General features: G+C 39.5%; 1 protein-coding gene across 1 annotated transcript in view; it reads left to right on the top strand.

The window, feature by feature from the left end:
- LOC137091625 (NLR family CARD domain-containing protein 3-like) overlaps positions 1-8,647 on the top strand; it is a 38,740-nt gene extending 30,093 nt beyond the window's left edge. Inside the window, exons 7-8 of the mRNA XM_067456244.1 lie at positions 7,539-7,585; positions 7,673-8,647. Coding sequence (XP_067312345.1) covers positions 7,539-7,585; positions 7,673-8,199 — 574 coding nt within the window. The 3' untranslated portion in view covers positions 8,200-8,647. The remainder of the gene's footprint in view (positions 1-7,538; positions 7,586-7,672) is intronic.
- Positions 8,648-12,546: the final 3,899 nt, after the last annotated feature.

The raw sequence follows: 12,546 nt of genomic DNA, 5'->3' as shown, positions 1-12,546 counted from the left end.
GTTCTACATTAGAGAGAAATACTAAACCATAATATTGAGTCTTTAAAATATTAAGCGTTTAAGTGAATGTATAAAGCTTGCCGCAGAGCACCAGGAAAAGTAATGATCATTAATGTGTTGGGAAAAAATAACAGAAATGAGACTTTTTGTAATGTATTGATAAACTATTGTTTTGAGTCAGTTTATACTGCAAAGATCAAGTTGACTGGCCATCTCTGCAGTATCCACAACTTTCCCGAACTCTGACCTTTCCCATGATCGCTATGGCAACGTAGAACAAGCCGGTAATGAACTTCCGGTTTACGTTAGTCTGTACTGTTATCAGCTGAACGCTTGGTTGTATTATCAGGATTCAGGAGTAGACTTTTATAACAACGCTTCAGGCAAAATGATCACGTCCCAGATGGTCGCATGGATCTGACTATCTTACAAGAACTTACTAATATCTGTAGCACTAAGCGGTTCACCTGAGTTATGCGGTGCAGACATTTTGCCACTGTGTGTAGGCTTGGCTGTTCCTATGATCAGAGAGTTACCTTCCGTCCATGCGCCTGTAAATTGATTTTATTATAAATAAAGGTTTATTTGTTTCTAGTTATTTATTTTGTTCACCCGCATCCGCATTCACCCAAATATTATCCCGCGCCACACTCGATTGTGCTGGGTCCTGCAGGAGTGCAGGTCTCCTTTTGGAAGGTAACGTTAGGCTGTTAGAGCGGTCTTTCTACACATTAAATCTGTAAATTATTGAAAACAATAAACATACCCCTTGCAAAAAATGATACAGTTTTACTGCAGTATTTTAAATAGGTTAAACACAAATATAAAAACAATAATTACATTTACAGCAATAAAATGTATTTTTTTTATTACAATGCACTTAAATTCATTGAAGTTCATGCATCTATTTTCCTGTTGATTAAAAAAAAAGTCTACTGACAATGTCTGACATGAACATTTCATCAATTATAAATACTAAAATACAAATATTACTTCTACATCACAGTTCTTGAGTTTATTTGAAGCTCATTGGGCATTGAATGGAGTGCGTAAGGTGCTAGGCAACATGTCAAACAGGTCCGTTTATGTTGCATGGTTTATGGAAGCAAGGTTTCGGAGGTGTAAGACACAGGCGCTCAGCGGCACTCAGCGCTCATTAACCCCGGCGAGAGCAGCCTTAACTCGGCTCGTCCTTCTGACTGCCACTGCCTGGCAGAAGCCCCTCCCATGACGCAAATTTGCATCTGTTGTGTAGTGAATGAAGCGAATGGATTCAAAATGTTTACGCGTCCAACTTCGAGCAAAATTCCACTATTTATTCGCGTCATTCGCGTCTGGTGTGAACGCAGCATAACTGTTATGTGTGCTAAACCGGAACTGAGATAGCGGCAACCGGAAGTATCGAGTGTTATGGCGACGCCCACTAAGACTTGCAGGAAAGTTGTGGATAGTGGATGTAGAGAGAAATGCACGTTTCATAATCAGAGAATATTTTTTCCCGTTAAATTAATTTTCATTAATTTCTCACTTAAAAGTAGACAGTTCAGGCTTTCTATCAGTCTTGTGCACAATTCTGAATTTCAGATTTGGCCTCCATTCAATTCATGAATTGGAATTTGAATTGAATTGACTCTACCCCACAGGAAGTTGAATTTAAATTTGAATGACACAAAGTAAAATTAAATTCATGACAATTCAAAGAAATTTCACTGCCACACAACAGAAAGAATGTGTTGAATCTCACATACATTCAAGGTTACTTTGGAAATGTAATTGCTTACTGTTATAAGTTACCCATTATAAATGTGATTTGGATTACTTTATCAATGCAAAGCAATTTCCTTTTAACATGATTAGTAACTAATTGAATTACACATTTTACCTGTTTACAAGTTTACACTGTATCAACTTTTAAAAAAATGATGGGAACAGTATTACATAATATTTCAGTAGTTTTTATGATGAATTAAATATTATTAGTGGAATGTGCTTTTTAAATTAAGTTGATTTTGAAAAAAAAAAATATATATATATTATATAAGTTTACCTGTTTATATTTGACTTTCAGTTATGTTATTCAATTAATAGTCTGTTTGATGCTGGCACAAGTAGAAACAAACTTGTTATTGCACTAGCATTAGCAATGATATTGCTCATTGAATAAAGCAACATTCATAATAATAATAATAATAAGTTATTTGCATCACAACCTAACCATAAGCTCTATTCTTCTGCACAATGGTAACGGTCAAAACTTCAACATAACAGAAATTCTTTCAAATGTCAAACATACATGAACATTATACATTAACAGATGTTTCCCTTCACTCAAAAACAGATTAAACAACCATATGCACAGCATGGTGGGAACTAACATTGGTGTCTCTAAATAAAACGGCATAAATGAGCTAATTCTTATTTTCTTAATTCTTATCTTATCTTATTTTCCTTAATTTTATCAGCTTAATCAGTTCCTCAATTCAAGCCTTAAAATCGCTTACATTTCCTTAAAAACAATTAGGAAAGTGTATTTCTTGGTTTTATTTCTATACAACACTGAACCACAATTTTGGTTGAATTGGAAAGGAAAAAATACACACTATTTTTAAAGATCACCTTATTTATTTTTTTTGTGAAAATTACAAGACCCATAATTATTTTTTTACAGTGTCACTCCTCAACCCTTCATACATTTTGTTCTAAAATACATATAATGATCAATTTAAATAAATTAACCCCTCAATGTTATTTTAATTTCAAAGTAATAAAATAACACAAAGTTGTTGTAAATGCAGTTATCATTAATTCCAATTCTAAACTCACTGAGCAACACTGATGATCTAATTCTCAATAGCTCTATAGCGGCAGCCTATAGCCGCTGAGAGGCTAAGCAGCAGGAGACTTTTGTGACGCGTTTCCATGCATTTTAACATATAAAACAGGAACGTTTTATTGCCATGATGAAAAGGTACAAGCCATTACAAAACGGTCAACAAAAGGTGAGCATTCCTCACTCCTCACCCCCCCTCTACACGATCTCTGCGCCATAACAGGAAACACTCAGGTAAATACCCACCTACACACGTGACCAACTATTATTAAAGAAATGCAGAAATTCAAATCTACTGTGTGTAGGGACTTGCTTTCTTTGGGAGAACTAGAAAAGGCTGAAACGGAAATCATCCGATTTTCTCAAAGGAAGAGATTTCCTGAAGAACTGATCAGTCTACAAAGGGATGGAGTAGTCAAGCGAAATAGTCCTCTTTATAGTCTTAATCCAATACTTCAGTCTGATATCATCAGGGTTGGAGGACGTTTGGATAAAGCATTGATTTCTGAAGACGCTAAGCACCCAATCATATTGGCCAAAGACTTGCACATCTCTGACTTGATTCTGCGTCAGATTCATGAAGAAGTGGGGCATGGTGGACGGAACTACATGTTGGCTACCCTTAGACAGCGATATTGGATCCCTGGAGCGAATGTAGCCATAAGAAAAGTTTTATCAAAATGTGTAGTGTGCAGAAGGTTCAATGGAATTGCAGGTCAGCAACAGATGGCTGATCTACCTCTAGATCGAGTTTCACCGGACAAACCACCCTTTACTTATGTCGGAGTGGATTGTTTCGGTCCCTTTGAGGTAAAGCGAGGAAGAACCATCTTAAAGCGCTATGGAGTCATCTTCACCTGCTTGACCATTAGAGCTGTTCATATTGAAATGATTGCTTCACTGGATACAGACTCATTCATTCATGCTCTGAGACGTTTTATTGCTCGACGAGGGCAAGTGATTGAGATGCGTTCAGATAATGGAACGAACTTTGTCGGGGCTGAGCGTGAGTTACAAGAGGCGATCCAAAATTGGAATCACAGTCAGATCAATAGTATTCTTCTTCAAAAGAATATAAAATGGACATTCAATCCTCCTACTGGCTCACATCATGGAGGGATCTGGGAAAGGCTCATCAGATCAATAAAGAAAATATTGAATTCTGTTCTTCGAGGGCAAAGTTTGGATGAAGAAGGTCTTCATACCCTTTTGTGCGAAGTAGAATCCATACTTAATAACCGACCCATAACCCGATCATCAATGGATCCTAATGATTTGGAAGCCTTGACACCGAATCATCTTCTCCTTCTAAAAACAAAGCTTACTTTACCACCTGGATTGTTTGAGAAGGAAGATTTGTTTGCGCGTCGACGATGGCGCCAAATTCAATACCTGGCCAACTTATTTTGGAAAAGATGGATTGGTGAATATCTACCCCTACTACAGGAACGCCAAAAGTGGATGGTAAAGACCCGTAATCTTCAGCTGGGAGATATCGTACTGGTAGTGGATGAAAATGCTCCCAGAAGTTCCTGGATCATGGGCAAGATTATTCACACAATACAGGACAAGAAAGGATTCACTCGGCAAGTGAAAATCAAAACTATGAGTACCTGCTTGACCAGACCAATTACAAAAATATGTCGTCTTCTCGAAGCTGAGAAATCTAAAGACTAACTATGACTGTGACATTTGAGAGCTCTCAACTGACCCTTATGACTTGACTATGACTTGGACTTGATTGCATTATTGACGATTGACTTTAAAAAATAAAAAAAAATGCAACAATGATTTATGTAATGTCCATGTTTTTATTGTTTGTATTGTAATCGTGTTGGTGATTATTACAGATTTCAGTTGTGTAATAATCAGGGGCTGGAATGTAAGTGCAAAAGGTTTGTCTTTTATTTTGTAATGTGGAATAGGTGTTTCCTGATAGTTGGTCACGTGTGTAGGTGGGTATTTACCTGAGTGTTTCCTGTTATGGCGCAGAGATCGTGTAGAGGGGGGGTGAGGAGTGAGGAATGCTCACCTTTTGTTGACCGTTTTGTAATGGCTTGTACCTTTTCATCATGGCAATAAAACGTTCCTGTTTTATATGTTAAAATGCTTGGAAACGCGTCACAAAAGTCTCCTGCTGCTTAGCCTCTCAGCGGCTATAGGCTGCCGCTATAAGCTCTTCAAATGTTTTATCATGAGTTTGCAGTGTTCTGCTCTGAAGATCTTTCCTGCAACACTAAAGATTCTCTCAATGGGTGCAGAGGAAGCTGCTATGGCAAGATGGACATGTATATAAATTTCTTTGAATTTTCTTGAATTTCAATTCTACTTCCTTTAATTCAAATTCGAATTGTAATTCTACATCCTGCTTTGACATCAATTCAAATTCAATTCAAATTCAGGAATTCTCAATTCAATTCTAAATTGTGCACAAGCCTGCTTTCTATAGACTGTTTCTCATGTCTCTGCGGAAAGTATACGCTAAGTGTCATTTTTGTGATGCGCTCCAGAAAGAAATTCACAGAGTCTGAGTGTTACAGTCTGTTGTTCAGCAGGGAAGAGACGGAATAGGACTTTAAATATTTGACGGGTTTAATCATAAACAGCAAGCGACACCAACCAAACAGAAAATAACAACAACAAGATCAGACAAAGAGTGCAGGGAAGTGAGTCCAACATAGAGGGATTGCTGATGACGAATGCCAGGTGGAGAGATGATGAGGGAGTGCATTCAGGTGTGAGGCAGGGAGGATTATGAGAAATGGAGTCTGGGATAGGTGTGACTTCCCAGTAGGTGCATCCTCGTGCCTTAGATGTTACAAACGGGGAGGAAGGTGGGTGCCTTGGAGACCTACACACAGGTGAGGTGGAGGTGCAGACAGGTATGGAGGTCTCCAGGGCAAGCCATCAGGTGGCCAAGGTGGGTCAGGAGCCGTGAGTGGCCATGGCGGATCAGGAGTCTCGGGTGACTATGGCAGATCAGGAGTCTCGGGTGGCCATGGCAGATCAGGAGTCTCGATTAACCATGGCGGATCAGGATTCTTGGGTGGCCAAGGCAAATCAGGAGTCTTGATTAACCATGGCGGATCAGGAGTCTCGGTTGACCATGGTGAATCAGGAGTCTCGGGTGGCTTTGGCAGATCAGGAGTCTCGGTTGACCATGGTGGATCAGGAGTCTCGGTTGACCATGGTGGTTCAGGAGTCTTGGTTGGCCTCGGCAGATCAGGAGTCTCGGGTGGCCATGGCGAATCAGGAGTCTCGATTAACCATGGCGGATCAGGAGTCTTGATTAACCATGGCAGATCAGGAGTCTCGATTAACCATGGCAGATCAGGAGTCTCGGGTGGCCATGGCAGATCAGGAGTCTCGATTAACCATGGCGGATCAGGAGTCTCGATTAACCATGGCGGATCAGGAGTCTCGGTTGACCATGGTGAATCAGGAGTCTATGGTGGCCTTGGCAGATCAGGAGTCTTGGTTGACCATGGTGGTTCAGGAGTCTCGCTTGACCATGGTGGATCAGAAGTCTTGGTTGACCATGGTGGATCAGGAGTCTCGGTTGACCATGGTGGATCAGGAGTCTTGGTTGACCATGGTGGATCAGGAGTCTCGGTTGACCATGGTGGATCAGGAGTCTTGGTTGACCATGGTGGATCAGGACTCTTGTATGGCCTCGGCGGATTAGGAGTCTTGGGTGGCCTTGGTGAATCAGGAGTCTTGGGTGGCCTTGGCGGATCAGGACTCTTAAGTGGCCTTGGCAGATCAGGCATCTCGGTTGACCATGGTGAATCAGGACTCTTGGTTGACCTTGGTGGATCAGGAGTCTTGGGTGGCCTTGGAGTGGGAAATTGGAGGACTGAAGGGACTGGATCACTCCAAAAGTCTATGAGCCAGAACTCTTGTGGCTCTGGTGAGGTCACGCCCATCTCGGCCTGCATCAAGGGCCTTGCGCTGGCCCTCCTTCTCAGTCGTTTGGGCTTTGGGGCAGGGAGGATCACACAGGAAGGCCCACTGTAGGGATAGGTGGAGGAAACTGGCTTCGGGTGAACTGACCAGGCGGCGTGTTTTTCTGAGGGGACTGGACGAGAAAGACACCTCCCTTCTTGAACCGGTTGGATTTCTAACTCAGAACAATTTAGAAACAAAATCAGATGAATTGACTCAACTAGGGAAAAGAAACAGGCAGGTACAAGGATCTCCTCACTTACAAAAATGATCTATAGCAGGGGTGTCAAACTCAGTTCCTAAAGGGGCGCAGCCCTGCAGAGTTTAGCTTCAAGCCTAATTTAGTCTGTTTCGTGGCTTCTATTGCTCTCCCCTTTTTTTGTAAGCCGCTTTGGATAAAAGCATCTGCTAAATGATAAAAATGTAAATGTAAATTTAACACACCTGATCCAGCTAATCAAATCCTTTAGGCTTATTTAAAAACTAGAGGTATGTGTGTGTGTTGGAATAGAGTTGGAGCTTTACTCTACAGGGCTGTGGCCCTCCAGGAACTGAGTTTGACACCCCTGATCTATAGGGTCCTGCACAAACTAGTAAAGAATTATATCTAGTGTCTGAATCATTTTGGGTTTTGAAATGGTAATTAAATGGTTTAGAAATATATGAGAAAAGCGCAATACAAATAAATATAACTTGACTCCTTATGTTAATAGACTTTTATGCATATGTGTTTTCTTTACGTCTGTATGTTTGTATGCTTTAGTTTGGATCATGGAGGGCCCTCCAGGATCAAAACAGGACTACAAAAATGTAGGTTTTTTTCACTAAAACACTCTTGCACATTTAATGAAAACAAATTAGAGTAATAAACTGTTTTATCTCGCTACTTGTTTTCAGATGCCTGTGATCTTACACTGGATCCAAACACAGCAAACACTCAACTCATTCTGTCTGATGAGAACAGAAAGATCACATATGTGAAAGATCATCAGCCATATCCTGATCATCCAGATAGATTTGCTGATATTCCTCAGGTTCTGTGTCGAGAGAGTCTGACTGGACGCTGTTACTGGGAGGTTGAATGGGACTCCTGGGCTCGTATAGCAGTGGCCTATAAAGGAATCAGCAGGAAAGAAGGGATTGTCTGTAAGTTTGGATACAATGACAAATCCTGGTGTCTTTTCTGCCATAATACTGGATTTGTTGTCTCGCAAAATAATCAGAGCAGTAACATGCCAGACCATTTACCACATTCTAAGAGAATAGGAGTTTATCTTGATTGGCCGGCCGGCACTCTGTCTTTCTACGTTGTCTCTGACAGACACACACTCACACACTTGCACACAATAAACACCACATTCACTGAACCCCTCTATGCTGGATTTAAGGTTTTTAAATCCAAACTGTCTCTGTGTCAGATTTAAAAACAGATTCAGTTAATAATAATCTTAGTCATATGACTATAAGTGGAAATGTTTGTTGAAACTTGTCAGAATGACAGTAATGTATAACTAACACATGTTAATGCATGTAAACGTTTATAAAAAACATGCCATATAATATGAATCTGTTAAAACTACTAAATATGGTATGTCATAAAAAATGTGACGTCTTTATATCTTTAGACATATAACACTGAACTTGTCAACAATCAATCAGTCATTAAACAAAGCAAAACCATAGTTACCAATGTAAGTTCATTTTAAATGCTTGTATTCTTGTGTAAGAATGTATCTGCTTTAATATCTCCCAGCCATACAATGTTTGATATAAACGCATTCCTCTCTCTCTTGATTTTCTGATTTCTCTCTCTTGCCATTCTGAACCCTTCCTTTCTCTTCTTTCTCTCTTTCTCTTCTTCCTTTCATTACTTTTCATTATCCTGTATATACATGTATTATTTATTTAGTCATATGTATTAGTAGTTTAAATTATTAAAATCATTGTATCCATGTTTGATTGTCATTGCTGCTCAGAAAACATAAGTCACTGTAATGTTCAATAAGTAATGTTGAGATCTAGCTACAACTCTCATAAGTATCTTTGAATGCTTTAACTAATATCCCAATAGTTCGGAAAGTTTATTCTTTGTGGCCAGAAGAGTAACCTTCCCGAAGATTTGGTTGAAAGAATAAAGCTTTGAGAGTTTATAAGAGATTGTACTGTTCGTTTGTTAACCGAACGGACCAGAGGAGTTTTAAATTAATTCTAAAGGTTATTCTGTAATATATATATATATATATATATATATATATATATATATATATATATATATATATATATATATATATATATATATATATACAGGTCCTTCTCAAAAAATGTGCATATTGTGATAAAGTTCATTATTTTCCGTAATGTAATGATAAAAATTAAACTTTCATATATTTTAGATTCATTGCACACCAACTGAAATATTTCAGGTCTTTTATTGTTTTAATACTGATGATTTTGGCATATAGCTCATGAAAACCCAAAATTCATATCTCAAAAAATTAGCATATCATGAAAAGGGTTCTCTAAACGAGCTATTAACCTAATAATTTAGGTTTGCAGGTGGCAGTGGCTCAGTGGTTCATGTAGATTGTCTACAAACCGGAAGGTTGGTGGTTCAATCCCCGGAGGTGACCGGACCCTGAGGAAGATTGTGGAGAAGGACTGATTCCAGACCTTGGGGGACCTGCGGAAGCAGTGGACTGAGTCTGGAGTAGAAACATCCAGAGCCACCGCGCACAGGCGTGAGCAGGAAATGGGCTACAGGTGCCGCATTCCCCAGGTCAAGACACTTTTGGGCTACAGAGAAGAAGCACTGGACTGTTGCTCAGTGGTCCAAAGTACTTTTTTCGGATGAAAGCAAATTTTGCATGTCATTCGGAAATCAAGATGCCAGTCTGGAGGAAGACTGGGGAGAAGGAAATGCCAAAATGCCTGAAGTCCAGTGTCAAGTACCCACAGTCAGTGATTAACATGTTAATTTAAATTATTAGTTAATATAATTTGTTATTTAGGAATTAATACATTACATTTACATTTAATTATTTAGCAGACTCTTTTATCCAAAGCGACTTACAAAAAGGGGGGAGCAACAAACAAGGGCAACAGCATACAAGTGCTGTAAGAAGTCTCAGTTAATCGAGCACAGTACACAATTTTTTTTTTTTTTCTCTTCAGACAAACAGAACATTTAATTGGAAGTTAAGTGCTAGTCTTTATTGGTCAGGTGCACCTGGAAAAGATGTGTTTTAAGATGTTTTTTGAAAATGGCTACAGATTCAGCAGCACGAATTGAGATAGGCAGGTCGTTCCGCCAGGTGGGAACGGTCCAGGAAAAGGTCTGTGAGAGAGATTTCATGCCTTCTTGGGATGGAACCACGAGGCGCCATTCACTTGCAGAACGCAATTTTCTGGAGTGTGTGTAAGTCTGAACAAGCGAGTCTAGGTATATTGGTGAAGAGCCGCTGGTTGCTTTATAGTCGAGAACCAGTGCCTTGAGTTTGATGCGAGCGGCCATTGGTAACCAGTCCGATGAAGAGAGGCATGACATGCGCTCTCTTCGGCTCATTAAAAGATCATTTGGATCATTAAAAGATCTGCATTCTGGATCAGCTGCAAGGGTTTGATAGTGCATGCTGGAAGGCCAGCTAGAAGAGCATTACAATAGTCCAGTCTGGAGAGAACAAGAGCTTGGACCAGGAGTTGTGCAGCCTGTTCTGATAGGAAGGGTCGAATCTTTCTAATGTTGTATAAAGCAAATCTGCAGGACCGGGCTGTTGCAGTAATGTGGTCAGTGAAGTTTAACTGGTCATTAATCACAACTCTTGTGGTTGATGTCACAACATTATGATGTCATTATGACAACATTGATGATGTTATTATAATGTCATTATGACAACATTGATGTCATGGAATGTATACGCCAAAACTCATTTTGGCGTGTCTATGGCACGCTGTTTTTCGCGTGCATATGATACGCACTTTATGGCGTATTATACATACGAACCCCCCACCCCACTACCCTAAACCTACCCAAGAGAGCATGTCATATATACGCCATAAAGTGCGTATCATATGCACGCGAAAAACAGCGTATCATATGCAAGCCATCTAAGTATACTGAACACTTTAACCCATCTTATAAACACTTTATTTTCATACACATGTTCAAGTGTACTACAAGTGGTAACTAAATATATATGTTTAATACATAGTATGTTAAAAGCAAATTTTAGTTCATAATCATATTCAAAAATTGTAAGTATATTAAGTATAAAATTAGCACGGAAATAGAGGACTTTAAGGACATTATGGAAGTGTACTTTTTTTGGGATGGTGACTAACAATAATATTTTTAGTTTCCATTTATGCATTTTAAAGGCATAATTGCTTTTTTATAGATGGATATATAACTCTTTTTTTATGCTGAAAGACAGGGAGAGCAAATGGGTGGAGAAAAAGTTACAGAGACTGAAGGTGTCAGGGTTCTGCCCTGGCAGCTCTGTCTGTTTTGTCTTTGTTTAATGACTCTATGTTTGTGTTGTGTCTTAGTGCTTGGATCTGTCTCTCTTTGTGTTTGTCATGTGTTCCTCTTGTCCTGCCTCCTTGTTTGCTGTTACCACGCCCCCTTGTTTAGTCTGGTCTAGTCCTCATTTCACTAATTGTGCTCACCTGTTCCTCATGTGCTCTGGTCCCTTTATATTGTGCTTCCTTCCCTCATGTCTTTGCTGGTTCGTTGCATTTGTTTGTCTGTGCAAGCTTCTAGCCCAGTGTCTAGTCAGGTCTAGATTTAGTGTCTCCTGTTTTTCTAGCTTTAGATTTATTTGCAGTTTTTCCTTTGTTCCTGAGTTTTTGAGTCTAGTGAAGTTTCTGTCTTTATTTTGCTCGTTTTCTCCACGTTTTATTTTGGTATTTTTCTCTAGCCTTATTGTTTAGTTTTCTTGGTTTTGATAGCTTACCATTTTATTTTTCCTGTTTTCCACTTTTATTTTCAGTTCAGTCATTTTATAGAGATTGGTTTTGTTTTATTTTTCCATGTTTTCTAGCTCCAGTTATTATTTTAGTTTTTGTTTCATTTAGTCATATTCTTATTTTGTCTGTTGTTTCTTGTTGTCTTATCTAGTGTCTTGTGGTGTGTGTGTGTGTGTGTGTGTGTCCTGTGTTGTTTTTCTGTCCTAAGTTTTTCCCTGGCCGCTGTCTCCACTGCCTGTCAGCCAAGAAGGGAGCTGATTCTGTGAGACCATCAAGCCTCAGGTTCCTGCCTGGATTGGTCCACAATCGCCCTGCCTGGTGTTGCCTCACAAGCTGTCGTCAAGTTCATTGGCTGCCTGGACTGGTCTTAGTGGTCATCCTCCCCTGCCTGTCGTCGTGGTGTCTTTCCCCTGCCCTGGTGTTTGGACTGTCACTCATCCACTATCCTCTTGTGTCTTGTTGATCTGTCTTATTAATAAACTGTCCTTGTTGTTCACTCTGCATCTGGGTCCTCCACTTCCTGATCCTTGACAGAAGGTTTTATGTTGTCTCATTATCATAACATGTAGTGAACACTTGGGATTAAACCACGTTCAATTAACACAGCCGAACATTCAGGAATACTTTACTTCTTCTGACTTTATTTTAAAGAACACAACTAATAATTACAAGTGGCAGTGCCACCTGCAGGCACAATAGGGGAAAAGCAGTATTACATAACATTTCCTCCCCTCTTAATCCAGAAACAAAGAAAACATTGCTTTCTCAGAAACGCAAAAATTCTGCATTTATTTATTTTTCTAAGT

This window comes from Pseudorasbora parva, chromosome 10 (assembly GCF_024679245.1).
Source record: "Pseudorasbora parva isolate DD20220531a chromosome 10, ASM2467924v1, whole genome shotgun sequence".
NCBI classification, from domain to species: Eukaryota; Metazoa; Chordata; class Actinopteri; order Cypriniformes; family Gobionidae; genus Pseudorasbora; species Pseudorasbora parva.
This window is presented reverse-complemented; position numbering and strand designations above follow the sequence as displayed.